Raw genomic sequence first — 27,589 nt, 5'->3', positions numbered from 1 at the left:
GATCTTGAACTTGCTTCCACGTCTTTAACATAATAATCCATTAATTCCAAGATTCATAACCTCATATTAAGTGGTTAAACCCTTCATTTACGAATTAACATCATTGTATCCTCAAGAAAATGATAGAAAGCAACCAATAGAAACAGCCTAGAGGATGAAAGAGAAATACCAATAAATTAAGAAATTTGATGACAAAAGGAACCATCTTATGACAAAAAAAAGTACTGATGACTTGACCAGAAACGAGAAAAAATTTCATTGCATAAACTTCAGTTATTTCTTCTTCTTTCCACCCTTTCCAGACTTGGACGGTCCTGCTGTTGAAGTTGCTGGTTCTTGTTTCTTTGTCCTCCCATGGTGCTTTGGGACCAATTCGGCGACATGGAGCATAAGTTGCTTCCCTACCATATAATTTCCAGAAGATGGTTAAAAATACTAGGATGGATGTAGTTCCGGAGGGGGGGGGGGGGGGGAGGAGAGAAATTAAGTGTATCGAAAAACCAAAGGAAATAGAAAATATTGGTTTTGATGCAGACATCTAGCATATTGGTTCATTGGTGACATTTCTTAACCTCATCAGGGTTCAGAGAATAACCTTTTTTATATATAAAGTAGTAAAGGTATTAGCTATCAAGAGGGTGAGGAACCCTCTAAGGTATACACTATATAATTATTTTTTATCAATTATACACTTCATATAATTGATAGTAACACAAACACCCCAAGAGCCATAAAAAATTATGCTGTTCCACTGATTCCTAATCCCGTTCTATGCACTACTCATTGCCACTATGAATTATATAATTGATCAAAAAAATTGAGGGTTCCTTTCAACATAGGGACTATACACTACTCTTTTATCATCTTTTAATAAATTCTCTTGATCTGATTTTGAGAAAAGATGAAGTACTGCATTACTCCAAAGAAATCATGTACAACTAGGGGCTATACATAGGGATGTAAAAAGCCAAGAATACATCAACAAATCATGATTTGCCAACCATGAGTCCATATCGTTCCCACCACTTTTTTTAGCTACTTCATCAGCTAAACTTAATTTTTTTAGATAATCATTTAGCCTCCAGCTCTTCAAACAATCCAAAACGAAAGAGCACATACTTGACATTATCCACAACCATTTCTCTTCTGATTAAGTTGTCCCTTTAAGAATCTTGTCCCAAGTTGCAGTACAGACAAAAAATTGCTATCATGGGTGGAACTGCAACACCCCAAACTTTTCTGTAATGGAACACCCTTCCTGTTAGTACAGCTAGATGATTGTAGAAGGGCCTAACCATAAAAGAACCTGAATATCCCCATGTCCAGACTCTTTATCATCTCTATTTATGCCCATCTGAACATTATACAGCTTCTGCAATAGCTCAATCATAATGGAGATTTCTCAAAATCTCTACAAAACTAAGAGCTCCAAATGAAGCTTCCATTTAGTGATTTGAAGCAATCTACCATGTAAGGTTTGCAATCACACCAGCAAGCAATCAGAGGTAGGAAAGCTGCCAATAAAAGGTCTGCAATCACACCAGCAATCCTTCCAAAATTTGACCTTTTGGTCATTTCCTACTTGAAATCTTACAAACTTACACCCTGTCTTAGGTTGTTAAGAAGTTTTTCAATCCCTCTCCACACTAAGCCAATGTTTAAAAGTGTAAGGGGCATTTTGCACCCAAAGTGCAAGGTGAGACACATCTTTTTGAAGCAACGTATAAAATGCAAAAAAACTAAAAATTCAAAAAAAGGTGCAAAAAATAAAAAATAAAGTATTAAACATAATATTATTTAAAATACAAACTTGTTTTAAAATAAATTAAAAAAACATATTATCTCAAATTAAAGTACATAAACATAACATGTAAAACATATTCAAAATGAAAATTTAAAAATAAAACCTTTACCTCACAAATTTCTGTTCACCCCACCTATCACCCCCCTTGTATTGTGTTAGATTCTCCTACAGGTGGGGAATCAATAATTTGCCCTAAAGTCAAACATAACATATAATCAACCATGTAAAACTTTCAATCTCTATATTTTTTTCCCAATTGCATTATTTCAAAAATCTAATGTCATGTTAAACATTTTGTATTCCTGATTCTATGAGCCGTCTTTGTACCAAACCCCTTGAGGCAAAACCAAATAAGTCCATGTTAGGGTCTTACGTTATTCTTGCCTACAAAAAATGATTTTATAATTTTAATTGTCTTTTAAAAATATCTTTTATTAGGATAAATGAATGAACAATATTAGCAAAATAAGGGGGGTTCTCAAATGGAGCCCCCGGCCTAGCCACTAGGCTTAAAAACAAGAAAAATGCACAAACTTTGAAAAGGTGCACACCTAGGCTTAAGTGCAAGGTGCACCCAGTGCACACCTTTTGAAAGTGCTGCGCTTGGGGCCTGTGCAAAGCACATACCTTAAAATATGCCTTGCTTGTGCACCTAGGCATGCCTTTTAAATCATTGCATTGAGCATCTATAATTTTGCCTAGTCTCACCCAACTCCTAACCCATATTTCAAGATCCATATTTGGCTTGGATAACCCTCCTCCATAGAACCCCATTTTGCTCTACAAACCTCCATAGATATTTTCTGGAAGGTTTAGACATAATAGAATGGGTCAAAGATTTTATTTCTGAAGCAGCTTCGAAAGGCAAACAGCTTTACTGGACAGAGAAGGTTACAGAGACTGGTAGAAGGTATGTGATAGAATGTAGGAAGAATGCCAAGGGCTCCTCCATAGCCCTATCAAATTTTTTTGCAAAGAACAGAAAACAACTAGTATGCTTTCAAGGGTGGAAGGATGTGACTGGAGATTTTCAGGCTTTTCTGGATTGCAAAGAAGCAAATGTTGAGGAAAATCCTGGAAGGACAAAGAAGGGTGAGGAGTCTTTCAAGATAGAGTTCAGTAATACCAATGTGGAGCAGGAGATCGTGACAATGGCACAGAATATCAGCAACCCAACGGTGTGGATAAATGCCAAAAAGGAACTCTGGGCCAGTAAATGGGTGTTGGTTGCAGAAAAACTATTACAGATTGGAAGAAGGTAGCAGCTCTACTGATACATAAGTTCAATCTGAAGAAGCTGCTTTTATTAACCCCTTTTAACAGTTGCAAGGCTGTGATTGATTTCTGTGATAACAAGATGGAAATCGCAGCTGTAAATATTCACGACAGTCTGGGGTCTTTTATAATATTCAAATGGACACCAACTTCTAATTCAAAATCTTTCTCCATTGAGGATGGAGTAATTGTACGTCTGGTTGGGCTGCAATTCCATCTATGGAACCATGAAGTAGCAGATTCTATTGCAGCCTTATGTGGAGCTCGGTTGGCAGGGGAGTTCTCAGATGATCTTAGATCAGCTGCCATCCTTCTGAGTGGAGACATTCCAAGAAAAGTGTTGGTTAGGGTTGAAGGTTTATTCATTCCAGTATGGCAGGCTTCCTCCATTTAAGCTAATCTGTGGAAGGAAGCTCACCAGGAAGAAGATGAGCTGGTGGAGATCAGGGCTTTAGCTGGCAACTCAGAATTGGTGACCCAAAAAGCTTCTGAACTTTTCATGAAAATAGACAAGTGGGGAAGCATGAAAAAAGGTGTGGGCAGGCCGGAGAGTCAAAGCTGTGAGACACAAGTTTCAGGTCTGAAGAAGGGCTGCTCTTTTGCTTAAGTAGTTGTTTCAGGTGCTAAAAGATCAGGCCCTTTTAATTTTAATTTTGTTTCTCTAAAAGGAAAAGGACAAGGAGCAACTAAGGGCTCTCTGTCAAGAATAGGAGATGTTGAACCGCAGGCTGAACCTGTGAACCGGTTGGAGGGGAAGTCCCTGTTAAAATCTCACATGACTTGTCATGTGAGTTCTGTTAGGCCTGAAACCTCTTTTGGGCCTAATGTTCTCCTGTCGTTAATGGGCAGTAGTGGGCCTCTTATGTCTGGCCCATTACAGTTTAATAAAGAAGCATGTGCCCCTCTAAACATGCATGTGACCGGGGCAGGACCTCTTCTAGACGAAGGTAAAGGTCTACCTTCGTCTTCCTCAATGCAGGTTGCTGCTGTTGATTCTAGTGGCTGCTCTGTTAACAGCTCGATGAAGTGGGTACCAGTGGAGAAGTCTGTTTGCTCGTCACCTGAGAAACGAAACCCTAGATGCTTGTGAAGTAATGAACCAGAGATGCGAGATCAAATAGATTCAGAAGAGGAGGATTCAGTGTTTTAAAAGCGCAAGGGCCAATTTGCGCCTAAGGTGCAAGGCGAGGAGCGCGCCTTTTTAAGAAAGGCACAAAATTACCAAAAAAAGCTAAAAAATAAAAAAAAAAAAGAGAAAACTCATAGAAAATGCAAAAAAAAATGCAAAAAATAAAAAAAATAAAAAAAATATTAATAAAACATAATTTCAAAAAAATTCAAAGCTCCGAGAACTCCCTATTTGCTAATGTTGCTCATTCATTCATTGCAACAAAATATCTTCTTAAAAGGCAATGAAAGTTATAAAATCGTTATTTTTTATTTGAGAAATAAGAATTTTAAACCCTAACATAGCCGTTGGACTAAAAAAAAAAGCAAAAAGCGTAAAATTTTAAAAAGGCGCACGCCCGGGCTGAGGCGCATCAGGCGCATGGCCTAGGCACACTAGACGTGCGCCTAGGACCTGGGCAGGGCGCATACCCCAAAATGCGCTCGCCTGTGCACCTAGGCGCGCCTTTTAAATCATTGGGAGGATTCTAACTACAAGATAGAATCCGATGACACAGCAAACATCGGCAATGTGGGGTTGTAGGCTCCCAAGGATCCTCTTGAGGAGGGAAGTTTAAATACTGAACAACTCTTCTTGGAAGAGGAGATGTGTGATTCCACTGGTGATGGGATTAGCAAATCACAGTTGATTGTGGGTGAAAGCCAATTGGGAGTGACTATTTCGAATCATGTTCAAATGGAAAGCTTTTCATCCCCTTTCTTGGCCGACAGGGAAGAGGAAATGTGGCCAATAAACTTGGAGACCACACATGCTCCCTCTCTTCCTGCAAACAAGTCCCCTAGTAGAGTTTAGTTAGAAACGACTATCGATATTGAGGGGCAGGGCCATACTTCGCAGTTTTGCACAGAGACTCCAGCTAGGAACATAGAACACCTCCACAGCTCATTCAAACATAGGGAAAGGATTCCGCCTATACTCACAATATTGGAACTTCACCTTCTGACCTCTTCCCATCAGCTCTCATGGAACCAAGTATGCATGTCCATTCATTAGATACTAACTTGGGTTCTTTGCCTGAAACATGTGCTCTGACTTTCCAACTAGAAAGAACAGCCAATAGTGGAAGGGGTGAAGCAGTGTTTTAAAAGCACAAGGTGCAAAAAAAGTGCAAGAGCCAATTTGCGCCTGAGGCACAAGGTGCAAAATTACAAAAAAACAAAAGCTAAAAAATAAAAGAAATGTTAGAAATCTCAAAAAAGTCAAAATTAAAAAAAATGCAAAAAAATAAAAAAATATTAAACATAATGTTAATAAAAAATATAAGCTTAAATTTTAAAATAAAAGTTTTAAAAAACCTATTATCTAAAATTAAAATACATAAACATAACATGTAAAGCGTATTCAAATGAAAATTTAAAAATAAAAGCAAACATACAAAGCATTTTCAAACATGTAAAACCCACAATCTCTTTTTTTCCTTAATTGCATTGCTTCAAGTAGCTAATGTGATGTAGAACAAATTGCATTCTTGATTCTACGAGTCACCTTTGTACCATGCCCCTCGAGGCAAGCCCAAACAAGTATATGTTAGGTTCTGAAATTCTTATTTCTCACATAAAAAATAATGATTGTATAACACTCATTGCCTTTTAAGAAGATATTTTATTGCAATGAATGAATGAACAACATTAGCAATGTTGTTTGCTTGCTTCACTCGTTCACCGAAGCTTCGAAAACCCCCCATTTGCTAATGTTGTTCATTCATTCATTGCAATAACATATCTTCTTAAAAGGCAATGAATGTTATAAAATCATTATTTTTTATGTGAGGAATAAGAATTTCAGACCCTAACATAGACTTGTTCGGGATTGCCTCGAGGGGCGTGGTCGGGGGTCCAGAGCGAAACCCTCGGCCAAGCTATTAGACTCAAAAAAAAAGCAAAAAGCACAAAATTTTAGAAAGGCGCATGCTTGGGCTGAGGCACATCAGGCGTGTGCCTTTTGAAAAGGGTGTGCCTAGGACTTGGGCGAGGCGTATACCCCAAAATGCGCCCCACCTGTGCGCCTAGGCACGCCTTTTAAATCACTGGGGTGAAGGTCTCCAATTGGGAGAAGGTGAGAGAGAACTAGATCTAAAAAGGAGAAAGGAAGAGGAGCTAGAAAGGATTTGGGACCAAATTTGTATGTTGTTGGAGGAATATAAACAAAAAGAAGAATTTGTGGATGCAAATATAGAGAGATTGATTCCTTCTTGCTTTGACAAAGGGGGTGAGAAGATAGCAGCAGGTGATGAGTCCTTGAGGACAATGAAAGGAAAGAAGGGAAAGAAAAAAAACAAAAACAAAAAGATCAGAAGTGGAGCGCTTAATTTCGGATATTGAGGGGGACATTGAATTTAGGGGGAGGGGGGAGAGAAAAGGGTTCCAAGTAATGGGGGAGAGTAACTGAAGTGGGTTTTCTATATGTGTTGCCAATGAAAATAGTTAGATGGAATGTGAGGGGGCTTGGAAGTGCTAGCAAAAGAAGGCAAATAAAGGATTTGCTGAGAAGAGAAAAACCTGACATTGTAATGCTTCAGGAAACTAAGTTACCAAAGTTAGATAGAAGGTGGGCAACAAGAAGTGTTTGGAAGATTAGAGGAGTGAGGTGGACTTATGCACCCTCTTGGGGTGCCTCGGGGAGACTAGTCACTTTTTGGAAAGAGGATGTGGTGAAAGCTCTTGACGAATTAATAGAGAGAGAAATGTGTACGGGCCCAACAACTATAGAGAGAGAAATGAGTTCTGGGATGAGCTCTATGCAATTAAAGGATTATGGGAGAGACCTTGGTGCTTTTTTTTTTTTTTGATCAATAACAATTTCATTAATTCACCAAGGAGGTTACATAAGGAAGACAAACACACTTACCTTCCAAGTACAATCAAGAAAATAAAAGAATAGGTAGAGACAAAAAATTACAACTTAGCCCAAAACATTGAATCCCTTTCTGCCCCTTGTTTATCTAAACCATCAGTTAGAGAATTGGTTGATCTTTTGACCCAGCACATTTTAACTTCCATCTCACGCAACAGCCACTCAAATTTCCTTCTCTGATTACTGTACCTTCATAAACCATTGCTGTCTGCATTCAGCCACCCTATCACCACCTCCGAATCCCCTTCAATTAAGAGTTTTCTGATGTTCATCTCCTTGGCTTTCTGGACTCCTTCCATAACTGCAAAGATCTCAGCTCTAAGGGAGTCACCCACTCCAATTGGGCCTAAGAACAAGGCAAAAATGACCCCATTCTCATCCCTAAAGACACCCCCAATCCCTGATTGTCCAGGGCTCCCCCTACTACTCCCATCAAAATTTAATTTCATGAGCCCAACAGGTGGAGGTGTCCAAGACACACTCATTACTAACTTGGTCTATGTGCACTTTGCTATTTCACCCCACTTCCTCAACATTTCATCCACTGTGTAACCTGTGAATAGTTCCAAAGATTTCAGCCACTGTACAATCCTGAAATGAATGATAGCCTTTAGTTCTTCCACCCCTCTCTCAGCCGCTGAGAATATCCTGAAGTTTCTTTCTTCCCATATTGTCCAACATACTACAACCCTCAAACCTCTCCACATAGTCCTTCCCCTTTTCCTACGCCACCTGAAGACAGAAGGGGAAAAAAGGCCCTACAGATCTGATGGAGGGTTCCATCTACACCCAAAGGGGGGAAAAGCCCATTCCCAAATTGACCTCGCAAAATGGCAAGACACCAGTAGGTGAAAACCAATCTCCCCATCCGCTTTACAAAGAACACACCAATGGGGTGACAAGCAAGTATTGGGTCGCTTCTTTTGGAGTAGATCACCAGTGTTGAATCTTTCCAGATAGGCTTCCCAACAAAAAACTACCAACTCTAGGAGGGATTGCTCTGCACCAAACCTCATCAACAGGGAAAGGGGGGTTACAGACTGGTGGACTGGCTTAGGACTTTGAAAAAGGAAGCACAAGAAAAGAAGCCAGTGGGGGTAGGGGTCCAAATTCTAGAGTCCACCCTTGTGGGGTCTAAGACAACATTATTAAGAAGTTCAAGAAAGCTCGAAATATTAGCAAAGTCAGAATCCCTCAAGGCCCTTCTAAGACCCAAATTCCACCCAAGCCCAGTATTGGAAGAGGACGGGGTAATGAAGGATGAAACTGGCTCATTTTTAAGATCAGATAGAGCATACAAAGAAGGAAACTGATCCTTTAGAGGGGCATTCCCCACCCAAGTTTGTTCCTAGAATTTTATGGAGTTACCGGAATTCAGATCATACCTGATATTGGGGGAGAATACTGGAAGCAGATCGTGAATGGCATTCCAGGGAGAAAAGCTTGTGGTCCTAGCTTTGATTCCAGCATCCCAACCATTGTGCTCCAGCCCATGTATACTTGCCATTATTCTAGCCCATAGCTTCTTCTCCAAGGGGAACCTCCACAACCACTTCCCAAGAAGAGCCATATTCCTTCTCCAAACATTCCCGAGCCCCAAACCACCACAAATTTTACTCCTGGACACTACCTCCCAGTTGACTCTATGATCCCTCTTCTCCTCTCCCGACTCCCACAAGAAGTCTCTCATCAACTTCTCCAACCTGTTAGATACCTTCACTAGAATTTTGAACACAAACAGGAAGTAGATGGCTAAATTAGCAAGTGTGGCCTTAATCAGTGTAACTCTTCCACCAAGAGAGAGGTAATTCTTTTTCCAAAAGACCAATCTTTTTTCAAACCTTTCCACCACCAGATTCCAAAAGCTCTCCCTCGTAGGGTTGTCACCTAATGGTAACCCTAAGTAATTCAATGGCCACCCTAACACTTCACACCCCAACACTTCTGCACTCTCCTTGATCTCTCCCTCCTCCATATTCACCCATGCTACACAACTTTTCCCAAAGTTCACCTTCAAGTTAGACATTTGCTCAAACAGTTGTATCACCAACTTCAAGTTCCTAATAAAGCTCACATTGCAACCTTCACAGAATAGAATCGTGTCATCAACAAACTATAAGTGAGTGAGGGGGGTTTCCGTCCTCTCGACTCTCCAACCTCTAATGAGACCCCTCGAGTCTGCTTTGTGAATCAATTTCCCCAAGACCTCCGCAATTAGTATGAACAAAAAAGAAGAGAGAGGGTCTCCTTGTCTTATACACCTAAAGGCTAGAAAGAACTCTACCATTGTCCTGTTGAGCAAGAGCAAGAGAAGAGATGAGAGGAAGAGAGGAAGAGAAGAGAGGAGAGGAGAGGCGAGAGGACTGAAAGCCCCAAAGAATACTGCAGGCGTGTGCAGTAGATATTATTTATACTAGTCTAGTCGTACAACATAAAGATGGGGAAATTATAACAGTACCCTTGCGGTACTAAACCTGTGTACAATAACACCTGTCAACACTCCCCCTCAAATTGGAGCATAGATATCAATCATGCCCAACTTGTCACAAAGATCATGATGTCTGGAATGGCTTAGCCCCTTTGTAAAGATGTCTGCAAATTGGTTCTCAGAGCTGACATAGGGAGTACACACTTCGCTTGTAATGACTTTTTCTCTGATAAAATGCTTGTCAACTTCGATGTGTTTGGTTCTATCATGTAGCACTGGATTGGTAGCAATGCTTATAGCTGCTTTGTTATCACAGAATAGAGTCATAGGTTTGTCCACTAGGAAACCCAACTCACTCAACAGATTCTTTATCCACATGCCTTCAGCTAACCCGTGGGCCATAACACGATATTCAGCTTCAGCACTGGATCTAGCCACCACATTTTGCTTTTTACTCCTCCATGTAACAAGGTTCCCTCCTATAAAGGTGCAGTAGCCACTAGTAGACTTTCTGTCACTTTGAGATCTAGGTGCATGCATGAACCTAAGTGCATGCATGAACTGGCTGAGGACACCAACAACATATGCAATGTCTGGACGAGTCATAGAAAGATATAACAATCTCCCTACAAGCCTCTGAAACTATTTCATATCCTTGAGAGGTTCACCTTGGCTGTCACCTAATTTATGGTTGGGGTCAACGGGAGAGTCAACTGGCTACACCCCCATCTTTCCAGTGTCCTGAAGTAAATCTAGGACATATTTCCTTTGAGAAATGAAGATACCCCTCTTTGATCGGGCAACTTCAATTCCAATGAAGTATCTGGCAGGTCTTAGATCCTTCACTTCAAATTGAGTGGCAAAAAAAAAACTTCAACCTCTGCATTTCATCCTTCCAATCACCAATAACAATTATGTCATCCACATATACAATTAAGGCAGCAATTTTACCTTCTATTTTCACAAAGAGTGTGTGATCTGATTGACATTGCTTGTACCCTTTCTGCTGAACCGCAACATGGAATCTACTGAACCAAGCTCTTGGTGATTGTTTTAGCCCGTATAAAGGCTTCTTCAACTTCCATACATTCTGTTCATTTCCTTGAGCCAGAAAACCAGGGGGTTGAATCATGTAAACTTCCTCTTCAAAGTCACCATTCAAGAATATATTCTTGATGTCAAGCTAATGTAGATCCCAATCCAGATTAGCAGCAAGAGAGAAAAGAACTCTAATGGAGTTCATCTTGGCAACAGGGGCAAAAGTTTCTGCATAATCAACTCCGTACACTTGAGTAAACCCCTTTGCCACTAAGCGAGCTTTATACCTCTCCACCGTTCCATCAGCCCTATGCTTGACAGTGAACACCCATTTACATCCAACTGGAACCTTTCCCTTAGGAAGATCAACAAGTTCCCATGTGTCATTTTTATGAAGGGCATTAATTTCTTCCTTCATTGCATTTGTCCATTCAGGAACTGAAAGAGATTCTGCCACATTCTTGGGGACAGGGACACTGTCAATAGAGGTAAGGAAAGCACAAAATGAGGGTGAAATGTTCTCATAGGAAACAAAGTTAGAAATGGGATGTTTAGTGGTGCACAATCTAACATCTTTCCTGTGAGCAATAGGAAGGTCAAGGTCATTAGCAGTAAAGGAATCATTTTCAATAGAATCAGGAACATCATTGGGAGCCAAGTTACCTAAGTGAGTATCATCCTCCCCGAGGAGTTTGGTGGCACTGGAGGTACAACTTCCGGATTCTCCACAGCTCTTGAATTTGGTTGGCATTTGCGACGACGAGAAAAAACACGAAAAAACAGAGGATCAGGAAGAGAAGGGATCTGAACCAGTTTCTCCTCATGCCTACACTCCCCGTAAGGAGAAACAAGATAAAAAGGCTCATCTTCAAAGAAAGAAACATCCATGGAGACATAGAATTTCCGAGAAACAGGATCAAAACAACGTTGAGTGAAGGAGTAACCAAGAAATATGCAAGGATAGCACGAGAATCCAATTTCCCACAGGTGGGAGACAGATTTTGGACAAAACACCGACAACCAAATATAGGAGGAGGAATAGAAAGAAGGGGAGCCTTAGGAAAGAGAAGCTGATGTGGGGCTTTGTACTCTAACCAACAAGAGGGCATACGGTTTATGAGGTAAGTAGAACAAAGAACAACTTGAAGCCAAAAACGTTTGGGGGACATTCATATGAAGTAGTAAACCCCAAGCCACTTCAAGGAGATGTCGGTTCTTCCGTTCGGCCACACCATTTTGTTGTGGTGTGCGGGCACAAGAGCTCCGGTGAAGTGAACCACGCGAAGCAAAGAATTCAGTGAGATCACTATGAAAAAATTCTTTTGCATTGTCTGACTGAAAATTTTGGATTTCAGTCTAAAATTGAGTGAAGACTATCCGCTGGAAATCTTGAATGATTTTTGGTACTTCCTCCCTGGTTCGCATCAGATACACCCAAGTATATCTAGAATAATCATCAATGAGGGTAATGAAATACTTGTAGCCACTCTCAGATGGTAAAGTAAAAGGGCCCCATATATCAGAATGAACAATGTGAAAAGGAGATTTAGATTTACTATTTTTCTGAAGAAAATGAGTTCTACAATGTTTACTTAACTGACATGTTTGACAAGAAAAATAAAAAACAAACATTGACTTAAACAGCTTTGCGAATACAACTTTCAAAGACTCAAAAGACAAATGACCAAAACGACAATACCATAAATAAACTTTACTCCTACAGGACTGACTCATAGACTCCGTAACATGAAGACCAGCCCTATTCTCCAGCATGTAAAGTCCATCAACCATACGTCTCCTACCAATCGTCCTCCCTAAGGCCAGATCCTGAATCACACAATGAGAAGGGAAAAAGGTCACGGAGCAATTTAAGGAATTATTAACACTACTAACAGAGAACAAATTAATGGGAAACTTTGAACATGAAGGACATCAGAAAGGGTAAGACCAAGAGGAAGAGAGAGGGTTCCTTGACCAGCTATGGAAGTGTATGATCCATCGGCTAGTCTCACCTTGTCTCTTCCAGAAAGAAGGTGATAGGTTTGGAAGTAAGAGGGCGTACCAGTCATGTGTTTTAACGCTCTAGAATCAATGATCCATGGAGAGTCAGGGGTGTGAGAAGCAACATGGAAAGTTGTGGCAGGGTTACCTGACGTAGATGCTTTTGAGGTTGAGGGAGGATCATCCATCTGACGAATTGCTCTACCGTAGAGCTCTAAATGGTCACAGAAGGAATTCATAATATCCTCCCTCGGGTCAAATCCAGTGAGATGTGTCTGAGTCACATTAGAAATGGGGGGTTGATTCTCCCGAGTAACCATGTTGGCCATGTAGTGTTTCTTTGTACCTTGCTGTCCGGGCCTCTTATTCACATCTGAACCTTGCTTCTTAGTCAGATCTTGAGCCCATTTTGGTTTCCCATGAAGATCCCAACAAGTATCTTTGGTGTGTCGGGGTTTCTGGCAATGAGTGCACCATAATTTGTCCTTATCTTCTATTTTTTTTTGGAGATCTCCTTTCCTGGAAGAAAATCCTACACTAGTAGAGAAACCCCATTTTGTTGCCAAAACAACTACATCCCCACCAGGGCCGTTCATCAAATTCATTATTCTCTCTTCAGATTGTACAAGAGCATAGACTTCCTGAACTGATGAGAGATCCTTAGAGCTGAGAATCTATACTTAGATAAATTCATAGGATTAAGACCATGTAAGAAGGCAAACAATCTTTGCTGGGAGACAAGTTTCTTGTACATTTTGGCATCCTCATCACACTTCCAATCCACATTCTGGTAATGATCCAACTCCTTCCAGACAGAAGTCAAGTCAGAGTAATATACTGATAAACAACTCTCCCCCTGTCTACAAGTAGATGATGCTGCCTACAGTTGATAAATCTTGGCATAGTGTCGCAATTCCGAATACGTAGATTTTGCTTGTTCCCAGATCTCATTTGCAGTTTCAGCCCACATGAAATTCTTCCTTATTTGAGGTTGCATGGAGACCAAGAGCCAAGACATAACCATATTGTTCTCTCGATTCCATCTATCATATTCAGCACTCCCAGAGGGTGGTTCTTTGATTCTCCCATTAATATAGCCTATCTTCCCCCTTGCAGTGATGTATAACTTGATCCCTCTTGACCACTCTACGTAATTTAAACCATCAAGAGGGACAACAGCCATAAGAAAGGATAGGTCACCCCCACCCATTCCATTCAGCATTGAGGAAACTCCAGATGTGGTTGAATCTTCACTACCCATGATTTTGGGTTTAAGAAAAAAAAAAACAACAGCAATCAAAGAAGTATTGTTGTACAGGGCTATTACAAAAACAAGTCCTCATGACCTTCAGTCCACAAAAGAAAGAACACTTGTTATCTCAGCACAACAACAGGTCCTTCTGACCTACGGTTTCACTAGGAGCAAAGACTGAACACTGCTGTTGCAATACTTGAACAGGTATGTATGACCTACGATTTAGTAGGAATCCAAAAAACCAACACTGCAGTTGCAATACATAACTAGGACTGTATGACCTACGATTTTACAGAGGTCAAATGACCCCCCAACAGAATGAAGAAAATACAAGGTGAAGTTCACCACACACCTAATCGGTAGACTTGGTAGCCGAACAGTCAATCAACAGGGTAGCCGAACAATCACTCAAAGAGATCAATACAACAACAACTCTTTGAACATCAGATGATAGCCTCTCTGTAAACCAGAACTTCCTCTACGAAAAGTCTCTATAACTAGAACCCTTTTTCTGCGTTGGAAGATGAAAAAATCAAGCAAGCATCTTCTTGCATAAGGTCAAACTGAACACAACACATTAGCAGTTCAATGGATACACAGCACTGGGAGATGAAGAGACTATCTACTCGACATTGACCACAACAGCTTTGCTTGACACCACCCTTCAGGCCTGGAGGACTTGCTCTGATACCATGTTGAGCAAGAGCAAGAGAAGAGAGGAGAGGAGGAAGAGAGGAAGAGAGGAGAGGAGAGGAGAGAGGACTGAAAGCCCCAAAGAATACTGCAAGCGTGTGTAGTGGATATTATTTATACTAGTCTAGTCATACAACATAAAGATGGGAAAATTACAGCAATACCCTTGTGGTACTAAACCTGTGTACAATAACACCTGTCAACATGTCCCATTCACTAGCACTGAATAATGACAATTCCGAACACAGCCCATGATCCAATTGCACCATCTACCACCAAACCCAAATTTGATCAAAACTTTCCTCAAGAATTCCCAGTCCACCAAGTCATAAGCCTTTTCCAAGTCCAACTTATAGACCACTCCCTTCTTTTTAGCCTTCTTAAAGTTCTCCACACTCTCATTAGCAATTAAGATTTGATCAGTTATTTGTCTTCCACTCACAAAAGCTCCTTGATTTTGTGCGATGATGTCTGGCAAAACCTCATTCAATCTCAATGACAACACCTTAGCAATGATCTTGTACAGGCTTTTAACCAAGCTAATTGGCCTAAAGTCCTTCGGGTGGGAGGCATCTTTCTCTTTTGGAATCAGAGCTATAAATGTAGAATTCACACCCGGATTGATAATTCCTCAACTGAAAAACTCCTCAAACACCAGCAAAGATCATCTTTCAAAATATCCCAACAGTCCTGATAAAAAGCCATTGTGAACCCATCCGGCCCTGGAGCTTTTGTTCTATCCATAGAAAACACAGCCTCCTTAATCTCTTCCAAATCAAATATTCTTTCCAACCTTCTCCTGTTCTTCACCCCTACATCTAGCCAATCCAAACCATCTACCCACACCCTTCTACTTATTGGCCTTTTTAAGATGGATTTAAAGTGCTCCACACAAGCCCCAGCTATCTCCTCTTGTTGTGTTAACTCAACTCTACCTACTACCAATTTGGAAATAAAGTTCCTCCTCCTTCCATCCGCCAAAGAGTGAAAATACCTAGTGTTTCTGTCTCCCCCCTACAACCATTTACACCGAGATTTTTGCCTCCAGCTTATTTCATCCTTATGTAGGCAGTCCTCTAACTGTCTTCTCAAGCCTCTCCTGAGTTCCTTATCTTCCTCTCCAAATTCTCCCATTTCTTCTTTAGAGTCAATGTTTTCAAGTTGGTCCATCAACGCTTTCTTTCTTTCTTCTAACCTCCCAAACTCCAAAAGATTCCACTCCTTGACCTTTGCTTTCACAAATTGTAGTTTCTTATGGAATCTTATCCCCTCCCAATCCACCATTGGGTTACAGTCATACCACCACTCCCTTACTTAATTGGTAAACCCATGGTGGCGTAACCACACGTTTTCAAATCTAAATGGGGCGGGTCCTCCACTCCTTTCCCCCTTACAAATCACTATGGGCCAATGGTCTGAGGTCACCCTTGGGAGAGCTCTCGAAGCCAAATTTCTCCAATGTTCTTCCCATTCGAAAGAGAATAGGAATCTATCCAACTTAGAGCAGATGGGACTAGATTGGAGATTTGACCATGTAAATGTTTTGTGGGCTAAAGGAATCTCTTTAAGCTCAAAGGCATCCACAAGCTTGTTAAACTTTTGCATGCTTTTTGTCACCCTCTGATTAATCTTATTGGTTTCCTCCGAGTAGCTAATCACATTAAAGTCCCCACCCACACACCATGGCCCATCCCACAGTCCTCTAACATCAGCCAATCCTACCATAACTCCTTTCTCTCTCTGTAGTCATTTGGTCCATATACATTTGTGAGCACCCATACATAACTATCCTCTTGCTGCTTAACTTCATGGAAACCGAATACTTCCCAATCAGCTCCTCCAGGCCTTCAACCGCATCCCTCTTCCACATTGTTACAATCCCCCCCCCCCCCGAAGCACCCCACGAAGGAGCAACCACCCAGCTGATCCCCCTGGCTTTCCATACACTCCTCACCCAACTATTATTAAACTCCATTCTCTTGGACTCCTGTAACAAAACAATATCTGGGTTGTACCTCCTTATCACCTCTTTTATTGTTGCTCTTTTTCTTGCACTCTCTATTCCCCTCACGTTCAAACTAAGTATCTTCATTTCCACTTCTTTCTTGACTCCCTCTCTACCTACCCACTACTTTCCCCCTTTTCTTCTATCCCTTATTGCCCCGAACTTCTTATCCCCTTCTACATCTCTTTTCAGTCTCTCTACTTCACTCATCTTCCTCTTCTTTGTTTTTATCTCCTTCTTCCTCTTCTGTAGACCTTCTTTCAGCACATTCAGATCTTCTAGCCTATACCCCATCTTCCCCACAAATTCTGCCATCATGTCCTCTTTCACCAAATCCTTCACCCCTATCCTTCCTGCACTTTCCCCTCCAACTCTGCCCCCCTGCCCTTCCCTCCTCGCCTCTGGTCCCACCCCTCTTCTCTCCTCTCCAACCATCCCCCCTCTCCTGTTACCTGCCTCCAGCCATGTTCTCTCCCCACATTCCTCTCCCACTCTACCCTCCTTCCTTTCCTTCCTCTCCACTGACTCCTCCCCTCTTCCTTCCTCACCACCCCTCCTCCAAGTCAGAATTCCTTCAACTTCAATAAACACTCTTTCAATGATTTCCCACACTTTTTTGTTCCTATACCTCCCTTCCTACTCCTCCCCACAGTCCTTCACTTCCTTCTCCACTACCTCGGACAACTCACCATCTAGCTTGGTTGCATATTCATGGGCTATAGTACATGGCGCCGAGACGGAATTTGGAACCAAAGACACAAGAGACACATTAGTAGCACAAAATGAATTCACTTTGTTACCTGGGATTGATAGAAATGTTGGAAAAGGACTGTTCCTGGCCTCCCTCTCTTGTTCCAGAGGTTGGTAAACGTCTATCTCCCTGAGTTGGTTGGAAAGTACTTCTGTCCTTTGGTCACTCTGGTGATCTCTCCTCTCTACCCCTGAATCACCCCTAGGAGATGTGTTCCTACTCTGCTTCAGGTTCTCCCAATTTGCCCCTTCTGTTGTACCTTGCACACTCTGGAGTCTTGGAATGAATTAGTCTCGTTACAACCTTCACCTTGAAATAAGCTTGCAATATTCCACCCATCCATGTCACCTCCGGCATAGCCACCTTCATCGTTTACACTGCCCACACCGGTACCATCATCTGAGCTTTCGTCCAAATCTTCATCTTCCTCATTGCATTGCACCCAACCTTCATCCGCCTCTTCCCTCTCTTCTGCTCTTTCCCTTGCATATCTTGGATTCAGCCTGTCTGAGGAGCGTCGCAAGGAGCTAACCTCCTCACAGTTCCGGCGGGGGACCCACTGAAAGTTCCCCTTCTCCAACTTCCGTTGTTGCGAACGTCCCCTGTCCATTCTCGCCATTTGGGACAAAGATAGACCAAGTTCACTGTGTAGTAATGGTCTATGTCGTGTCTCCTTACCTCGTGACTGGTCATTCGAAAAAGACCTGTGTTCGATATTAGGCCTGCTTGACCCGCCCAACCCACCCACGTGACTTTTTAATTTGTCACGTGGCTCCTTCCAAATTTGTCCTGGTTTAATCTTCAGCCCGCCCGACCAACCCACCACCTTCATCGGCGGACCAAGCCATTTTGCTCCCAGAAGCAATTTGCTTCTTTGTCCGTCAGCATAAGATGAAGAGCCCGCCCTAATTTTGTTTAATTCAAACCCATTTGAATTAATTTCCTTAAATAGGTTGCCTATCGTTTGGTTTTCCCCAGCCGACACAGTAACCCCAGATTTAACCTTTATCTGCTCCACCTTTTCACTGCCCTCCCTCTTCCCTCCACGTGTCCACCACCCTGCCATCTCATCATCTTCAACCTTAGGACCTCCTTCCCACCACGACCGTTCGACTTCTGAAGCCACCCACACCTTGTACCAGGCTTCATCCGAACAGATATCAAAGAACCTCGGCAAGTTCTCGTGTCCAACACCAGCAACCTGTAACTCCACTGCACTCTGGTTACGTCTATCAGCATTCACTAAAACACCTCCCAGGCTCTACACTATATACTCAAGAACAGGGTCCCGTCATAGGTGAAATGGAAGGCCTATTAGCTTCAGCCAAACACACCCATCTTAACTTCGACTTCATTGCAGATTGGGCTCCAGTTCTGAACCGGTATCAGACCTCCATCCACCACAACTGCTTTGAAGCTTAGTTCCTGGTTGCCTACATCAAGCACGGCTTTCGTCTCCACAAAAGGGAGCAGCATTGCTTCATTCCCAGCACCTATCTCTCCTGCACTGTACTCAGAACCTTCTTCCAATCTGTCACCCCTTTATCAGCCACTAAGACCATTCTTTTCTTCCATTCCTCCTTCCCCACTCCTACCAATATTCTTCGATGAACAGAAGAGCAAGCAACCACCATTTCAGGACTCAAATGGCCTTGCACTTCTACACTCCCAGAGGTATCAATCGATGCTGCCTCCTCCTGAGTTTTTTGACTCTGGTCTTCAAGCTTTTGGCCAGTTGCCTTCCCTCCATCCACTCCCTTCTCTTCCGAAGCTACAAGGTAAGACTGCAGCACCTGCACAAAAGCCATCCACCCTTTCTGCAATCTCCCTTCCGGCACACAAAGCATTTGTTTCCCATTTGTTCCAAAAAACTCCACCACAGAGACAAACCACCCCTTCTTGTTTCTATTCAGTTCTGTTACATATCTCTTGCCAGGAACTGACATGGAGTTTTTCCAACCATTCACCTTACCAGAGTTGATAGCCCCATCTACGAAACCTTTCATCCATGCTATAACCTCCTTTGACACCAACACTGTCGCCCCGTTATTCTCTGATTTTCAGTACAACCTTGCCTTTGGTCCTTTCCTCTTCAAACTTGAATGTCTTGGCTTCAATTGACACCTCAGACCTCAATCTTCCTACTGCTCTGAAACCTCTCTCGCCCTCCATTGAGTTCCTTTTCCAGGATATTTATCATTCCACATCAAAATTAAATTGTGACAGTTGCAACTTCTCAGAATTCATTTTTAAAAATACATTTCCCATTCTTGAGAGCCCTTGGTGCTTATGTGGGGATTTTAATGTAATTAGATTTATGGAGGAATCAAATAACCCCCAACAAACTATTAAAACCAGTATGAGGAAGTTCAATGACTTAGTCAATCTTTGTGAGTTAAAGGAATTCCCATTACTTCAAGCCATCTTTACATGGACCAACTTTCACAAAAACCCAACCTGCTCAAAGCTGGACCGTTTTCTCTTTAATGCAGTGTGGGAGAACCTTTGGAGGGGTTTGGTGACAAAAGTCTTACCTAGAGTCACCTTTGGTCACTGCCCTATTTTGTTAGGACAGGAACGGTTAGGTGGTGGGCCTAGGCCTTTTAGATTTGAGAACATGTGGTTGATGCGCCCGGATTTTGTAAAGGTTGGGGAATGGTGGAGTGAGGAATTGAGGGGTGTTAAATGGATAGAAGTGTGGCGGCTGTACAAGGCATCCAGATTGCTGAACAGTTAGGAGTTCAACACTTGATAGTTGAAAGGAGACTCTAAAATTGTTGTGGGATGGCTGACAAAGCCAGCACCAGCTATGTGGCGATATAGAGATTTATTGAGGAAAGTCAATTGGCTCACAAGAAGACCTCCCGGTACATTTTTCTTCTTCTTCTTTTAGGATGAAACAAGGGCTCCACTTCCTGCTCCTTCTTCGTCTTCTTCTTTTGGGATGAAACAGGGGCTCCGTTTCCTGCTCCTTCTTCTTCTTCTTCTTCTTTTGGGATGAAACAGGGGCTTTGCCTCCTCCTCCTTCTTCTTCTTCTTAATAATCCTCCTCCATTTTTTTTAGCCTGAAACAAGGTCTCCACCCCCTTAAACACAATCCACATTGTCCTCTTGGACAACTTATGTTGTGAACGAAACAGGGGCTCCGCCCCCTTATTTTTCACTCTTTTCTTATCTGCAATCCCCCCTTTTTTGGCCTGGATGCTAGCTATGGCATTTTATGTTTTATTTGAATGATTTTATTGCTAATAGCTAGAATACAGGTATGTTTGTTAGTATAAAAAACCAATAACATAGCTTTAGAGGAGTAGGGATACATATTTCATACTTTCAAATTCCATCGCCTAGGCAACTGAGCGCCCTGTGGTTGCCTAGGCTCGCCTAGGCGCCTTGACAACTATGCTCCAAAGTAGATGAGGAGGGCGGAGTAAATATGGAGGATTGGGAGATAGAATCCATTGCAGGGTGTTTAGGTTGCACCACCTCTTCTTGGCCTTTGACCTACTTAGGTGTCTCCCCTTAGGACTGGGCCCCTATTGTGGAGAAATTTGATAAATTCTTGGTGGCCTAGAAAAAGAATTACATCTCAATAGGGAGTAGGGTGACTTTGATTAGGGCCACACTTGCTAACCTTCCAACCTACTTCCTTTCAGTTTTCAGGATTCCCCCAAGGGAGGCTAAGAAACTGGAGAAGGTGATGAGGGACTTTCTGTGAGAACCAGGAGAGGTGAAAAAGGACCATCGAGTTAGATGGAAGATAGTTAATAAACCTAAGGAAGAAGGGGGCTTAGGGATAGGGAACATAGTGCAGAAGAATGAAGCCCTCCTAGGTAAGTGGTTATGCAGATGGCCTTGGGAGAGAGAGAAAGAGAGAGAGAGAGAGAGAGAGAGAGAGAGATTATTGCATGAGGTGGTGTCAAGTATTCATGGCTGCTCAGTAAATGGTTGGGATGTCGAGATATCTTGTCGAGTTACCCTCACAACACCTTGGAAGGCTATACATGGTATTCTCCCTCACTTCCTCAGGTTTATCAGGTATGGTGCTTGCTCTAGTGATTCTATTCGATTCTTGGAGGATGTTTGAGTGGGTACAACCCCTCAAAGATCAGTTCCCCTTGCTTTACTCTCTCTCTCTCCCTTAACAAAAATGAGCTAATTGCAAATTTTCTTTTGAACCCGTTTGTTCCCATGTCTTTAAACTAGGACTTTGGATTTTGTAGGGGATTAAGGGATGGTGAGTTGAGGGATTTTAGAAAAGAAGCACAAGTAAATTTTCTTTTGAACCCGTTTGTTCCCATGTCTTTAAACTGAGGCTTTGGACTTTGTTGGGGATTAAGGGATGGTGAGTTGATTTGTGTCACTAAGCTACTTCATTTACTTGAGTCAGTTTGTTTGGACCCCACATCGTTTGATCAAAGAGTTTGGGATCCTCTTCCAAAAGGTACCTTTACTTGTGCTTCTTTTCTAAAATCCCTCAGCTCCAACCCCAATTCCTGAGTGTTCCCCTTTAAAGAAGTTTGGGCACGACCTATTCCTCCAAAAATTGTTGTATTTTGCTAGGAAGTCTACTATGGAAAAATCAATACTTTGGAAAGCTTGCAGAAAAAGAGACCCTTTCTTTGTTTTTCCCCAAACTGGTGTTCCTTGTGTAAGGCCCAGAATGAGGACTGCTTCCATTTGTTGATCTCTTGCTCCTTTGCTACAGCCTTATGGAGTTGGAGCCTTAGTTTATTTGGAGGTAGGTGGTCTCCGCCATCTGATGTGAGTTTGTTATTTAACCCATCTATTTTTGTATGGCATACTAGAAGAGGCAAGTTCATGTGGAAATGTATCAGGGCAGCCACCTTATGGACTCTCTAGGAGGAAAGGAATGCAAGAGTCTTCTTAGAGAAGGACAGAAACTTGGATGAAGTGAAGGACTGTATTCTAACAAGAGCAATACATTAGCTGAAAACCTTGGATATATTTGCTGATTTCTCTTTTGATGACCTGTGGAGTAATTGGTCAGTAATAGCTAATACTTCTACAAAAAAGAATAGAAGTTTGTCAGAATGGAATCCGCCTTCAGAAGGTGTCATCAAGTTAAATTTTGATGGGAGCAGCCAAGGTAACCCTAGGCCTTCAGGTATAGGGGGTGTCCTGAGGAATAAAGATAGCAACATCATCTCCTTATTCTCAGGACCGGTGGGAGTGGGGGGATTCTACAAGGGCAGAAATACTAGTTGCTGTACAAAGAATTCAGATCGCTAACCAGCTTGGGGTGGAACATCTCCTAGTTGAAGGGGACTCTCAAGTGGTAACAAGGTGGTTTCTAAACCCGGATGCTACCATTTGTAGCTACAAAGACCTCATCAAAAAAGTAAAGTGGTTAACTAGTAATATAAGAGTTGAGGTAAAATGGGTAAGCAGGTCAGCTAATACTACGGCTGATTCTTTGGCCAAACAGGGGATTTCTAGGGAGGGTCTTTTTTGTGCTACAATGTAACTCGCTCTAGTATATTGGAAAGTTGTAATTAACTAGCTTGGAGAGGTTACATCTCATGCCTCTCCTTGGGGACATTGTACATTTGTACTATTTATCATTGTTGATTAATAAATTTCTTTCAATTATCAAAAGAAAAATACACTTGTAGTTATTCGTGCATAAATATTATAAAGTAGTTATAGTTCCATTTTTGTTTTTGATTCTCTTTTTGTAAAGAAACAGGGGTATGTGCAGTTATACAGGTTGGGGGTTATCTTGAAAACACAAATAGGGAAAGTGTTGGTATGGTGATGGGGAGATTTTTTGTAACTTCGCTTTATACATCCACTTTCTGTACAGGGGCTCTATTTGCCTTTGAATGAAATTCTATACTTTATCTTCTCTAAAAAAAAATCCAAAAATCGCCAGTTTACCCCAAAATTATATTGATCTGACATCAATAAAAAAATTGGACCCTATAGCTCCACTATATTAGACACACAAAAGCAAAAGAGACAGCAAAACAGTCAAGGAAGCAGTTCCAGATAGAAGAACCCCAACTGAACACAGCACAGAAATATTTTTTCTTTCTTAACTTTGTTTGGATGCAGTTTATTGCCCAGGCATTGTCTGGCACTGTTATCATACAACATATCCTCTTGGAAAATACCACCATCCATTCCCCTAACAACCAGCTTTTCATTTCCCTCAGCAATTTTCTTGAATCGAAGAGCAAATAAAAATGGACTCCTTTGACAAAAGTACCTTTCTACCATAAAACAGCCTCTGCAAAACTTCCTTCCTAGAGGACCAGCCCTATTTGCCATTGGATATTCATTATAAACCCTAATCCCTTGACCTCAAGATCATCCTAAACCTTCACTCTGTTTATCTACTATTACTTATATTTACTTGGACCGGAGTCTTAACCTGGAGGGAAATATGGCATTTTAGAATATAAGAAACAATCAGTATACCAAAAGACTTAACCCATTAGTGTGATTTAAGAATATTACCACAATTGCTTAATGAAAATGAGTTAATTCATGTTGCATTCCAAGGATGAATGAACATGGAAAGCATACCATATGAAACCAAGTACCTTGTTACCATATATGCATGATTTAAGGCCTTCGAACGTCTTTTTTTTCCATGTATCATGGTATTTGGTCGTAAACCAATCTAGTTGTATGAGAAGAACATTCTTATCTTTTAAAAAATAAATCAATTAAACGATATTTGAGGAATCAATCCAAAGTTGCTAAAATTGGATCAGTCAACAAAACTAATCTCTCCAATCATGCATAAAAATGAGAGTAACAACAAATAAGATATGAAATCTCTTTTACTGATAAAAAAAAAACAAATAAGATACAATGAAAATATAAAAAATTTAAGAAATGGTAATACTTACTAGATGGAATAGCAGGATTATACAAAGTACCATCTTCCTTTTTCAGCAATACCCTAACTCTCCCTCTTTGCATGAAATCACGTGGATATGCCTTATCAATCTGCCAAAAAAAAGAATTTTATCCAAAAGTATGTGGCTTTAATTGCTGATCCCGTGTAGTTGAGATAAAACTTGGATGATGATGATGACATAAGATCATTTTCTGTTGAGAAAGGCAATTCAACTAAAGTGTGTATAAATGAAGTGAATAACACAGAGCTGCTAGAGCATAGATGTATATCCAATCCCAACAAAAAAGAAACAAAAGAAAACAGACCTCAATTACACATGGGACCTTAAGATAATTGCAGCAATCACCAATCTCAGCACAAGTAGGATTTTCACATGCTTTGCTTGTACTAATACGCCGCCCCTCAGCTATTGTTTTCTTTGAATTTATATACACAGGATAAAGCACAACCCATTTCTTTACATTGGATAGTTCCCCATCCATGTCTGCTACACAAATATCGGACAGTCACAATAAGTAAAGAATTAAAGAAAAAATGCATAAACATAACAAGATTGCTCATCAATCATGAACTTACCAGTATGGACCAAGTCCTAAACCACTTAGGGCTCAGAAATCCCTTCCCCAAACTGTTAATAAACTGTAAGTTTGCAATGTAGATGCATTTGGGGCTAAAAAAGCCCAAGTAGATGGCTCATTCTTCATCAATTGGGAGTGATCTAATGCAATTACGCAAGTTGGTGGATCTAAAAGACCTAATGAAAGGATGAAAAGGGGATTGGTTTTTTGCTGATAAAAAATTAAATAAAGGATATGGGTTCAGGTGATGAAAAATTATGTGAGGACTCAACTCAATATTTAACTTAGGATCTTTCCCTTGATAGAGTTGAGCAGGAAATAGGATTAATGTAACCAATCTCATACAGCTGGAGCTGGATAAGGTAATTGAGTTGAGTTGCATGGAAAACTATATCCATTATTATTGAGAAAAATAATAATGGATATAGTTTTCCATTATTATGGAGCTGGAATGCTGGATAAGGTATTTGAGTTGAGTTCAAATAGATCACTAGAAGATAGATATTGAAAGCACCAACACTATTACCTACTTTTTGTCACCTAAATAAGTAGTCCTCATAGACATTATTTAAGTATGGGATTCCACTTGCATGTACCCATTCAGGAGTAGCCTTTGTTTTGCATGAACTATAGTTACTATACTAAACCTTAAAAATGTTGCAGAAAAAGTGAGAGCTAAGCCAAACTACACTCCAAGACAAATAGAGGTTAAAACTAACATAAGATTGGTTCTAACAATGTTGGTTGGCTTTTCTTTGCAATTCGTTTGTTGTTTTAGTTTCTGGTTGTGGTGTTTGAAGTCTTTGTAGAAGGGAACCTCTCCCTTGTTCTCTTTTCTTTATTAATGAAAATTTGTTTTTTTCTCCTTTCCAAACAAAACAAAAAAAGAGATCGGCTCTAACAATGTTAAAGCCAAAACAACTAGAAAAAAACAGAGTAAAACCAAAGAGCTAGATTTGCTAAGGGTTCCAGTAGAAATTGTCAATCCAATCATCAGTGGTATAGGGAAATTGGACAAGCATGGACTAGCAGATAAGCTGGGGCAGGATTAGACTCTATTTCACCTATACAAATAGATGGAAGTGCTTATTAAATGATATAGAAAAAGACCTATGGAGAGGTGCAAATTGAGTACCTGGTTTGAAGAATTCTGTAATTTCTATTGCATTGGGGACCGGGTTCTAGGACAAGGCCCCTTGAAAATTCAACAAATGCTCAACAATAGGACCAATCAAGTTGCACTCCTAGACCTATGGATATATAGCAGATCATAGAGCATTTTGGTAGAAAGTGAGAAAACACAAGGGAATAAATATTGAAATTTAAAGAAATTATCCACCCCATTTCTACCTTTATTTGCCTATTTTGTGTCAAGTAAAAAAATTAAAGATTGTTCAAGAGAAGCTAAGAAAGAAAACACAAGTAAACACAGCCATAACGTAAGGAAAGGTAAAGTACAAAGAAGCTTCACACTAAGTGGACTTCTCTTTTCTGTTTAAAAAGTCCCTTAAGCTGAAGAAGAAAGATATTATTAAAGCACACTTAGGCAAGATTGTTGAGGGGAGTGGGATATTCAAAATACTGGATACCTCAGAATTAATTGAGAAAAGCTCCCTACAGATAATGGCAATAATCTTCTTAGGTTGTTAATTTGTTATACCTTTATAATATAAATATCTAGTTAGTTTAAGCAGCATATAAGGCAACAAAGTAGTTGCTAGAAAGAACAGAATACAACATAAGGCCAAAATGCCAGTGCATGCTATCCTGGATCTTGGGAAGGGTGAACTAGATGTTGACCTAGACTCAAATCCACATTCTCATGCTTATCAGACATTTTATCATCAAACCAAGTAATGGTCCCTGAGACCAGAATTCATAGCCTTGTCTTTCTTCCTCTCTTCTTGTTTGTGACCTTGTGCAGTAAAAAATTGCTAATGAGTAAGTTGAAGGTTGAAGCTCACAACCTTGTGAAGAAGTCGTGCTGATCAAACGACAATACAAATATCATCTAAGTTGTGCTCATGAACCTTATAAATTCCAACCAATAATTGGATACCTAAAATCTAGAAAAGTAATATTATAATCAAGACACACTTCTAACTCATGAACGTTACCAATTGCATGTCAATACATTATCCAAAACAAAACGAGAAGCACATCAAAACAGGCTTAGTGGGATTACCAAATATTAGTAATTCTAAAAAGATAAAGGAAATGCTACAAAGATCTGAATTTCGTCAATCGCTAGCAAAAAGTTTTCCGGCAAAAATCTAATCAGTATTGAACTAATTGAAGAATTTCAGAAAGAATATAAAAAAGTTTTCCGGCAACATTATAATCATTCAACAACTTATTATGCTATTTCAGCATTGAATTATTCAAAAAAACAACAATCCCTCGAGGCAAAAGAAAGAGACAAAAGGGGTTTTGAACTCAGAGAGAGAGAAAGAGAGAGAGACCTATAATAGGAAAAGATAGTAGCGAAACCCCTCCCTTGCAGCGAATCGTTCTAGTTATGAACCTAGCATAACAGATGAGAATTAAAGTCGAGAAAAAAAAAAAAAACCACCCCACAATCCGAAAGACTTCAAATTTTGTAAATCGGCTAAAAAAATGTGAAACAACCTTCAAGCTGATTCTCAACCAGGCCGATTCTCGGTCTAAAAATCTATTGTGGAGCGAGTTGCGAGTAGTTGTAGCGTTTGATAAATTGAAATCTGAAAAGCTAAAAAAGATATTATTTGTACCTAAAATCGGAAAAGAAACATCGGTGCTTTTCTAAGTTTTTAGAAGGGTCGAGATTGGCTTCGAACAGCCTTGTATTGGG

General features: G+C 40.7%; 1 protein-coding gene across 5 annotated transcripts; it reads right to left on the bottom strand.

The window, feature by feature from the left end:
* LOC148864406 (signal recognition particle 19 kDa protein, putative / SRP19) lies at window positions 1–27,589 on the bottom strand. 5 transcript variants are annotated; one of them, XM_088978800.1, is made up of 6 exons: window positions 27,388–27,575; window positions 27,222–27,283; window positions 24,758–24,935; window positions 24,487–24,665; window positions 24,171–24,270; window positions 1–401 (listed from the first exon to the last, which is right to left on the bottom strand). In XM_088978800.1, the coding sequence occupies exons 4-6, from the start codon at window positions 24,661–24,663 to the stop codon at window positions 274–276; spliced, it is 405 nt and encodes a 134-aa protein (XP_088834926.1). In that variant the 5' UTR covers window positions 24,664–24,665; window positions 24,758–24,935; window positions 27,222–27,283; window positions 27,388–27,575; the 3' UTR covers window positions 1–273. The 5 variants fall into 5 exon arrangements, with proteins under 5 accessions (XP_088834926.1, XP_088834924.1, XP_088834928.1 ...); XM_088978798.1 differs by lacking the exon at window positions 24,758–24,935; XM_088978802.1 differs by lacking the exon at window positions 27,222–27,283 and having other exon boundaries at window positions 27,510–27,560.

The sequence above is a fragment of the Nelumbo lutea genome, chromosome 3 (genome assembly GCF_056320005.1).
Source record: "Nelumbo lutea isolate HS-2025 chromosome 3, American lotus-T2T, whole genome shotgun sequence".
NCBI classification, from domain to species: domain Eukaryota; kingdom Viridiplantae; phylum Streptophyta; class Magnoliopsida; order Proteales; family Nelumbonaceae; genus Nelumbo; species Nelumbo lutea.
Note: the sequence above shows the minus strand (reverse complement) of the source record. Positions and strands in the feature narration are given on the sequence as shown.

Excerpts from the sequence above, each read along its gene's own strand:
- LOC148864406 (XM_088978799.1), bottom strand. The coding sequence starts at position 24,663 with ATGGATGGGGAACTATCCAATGTAAAGAAATGGGTTGTGCTTTATCCT. Across the intron at positions 24,271-24,486 it reads AGGTCCCATGTGTAATTGAG|ATTGATAAGGCATATCCACG; the intron begins GTCTGTTTTCTT and ends TTTTTTTGGCAG. Across the intron at positions 402-24,170 it reads TAATCCTGCTATTCCATCTA|GGAAGCAACTTATGCTCCAT; the intron begins GTAAGTATTACC and ends ATTATATGGTAG.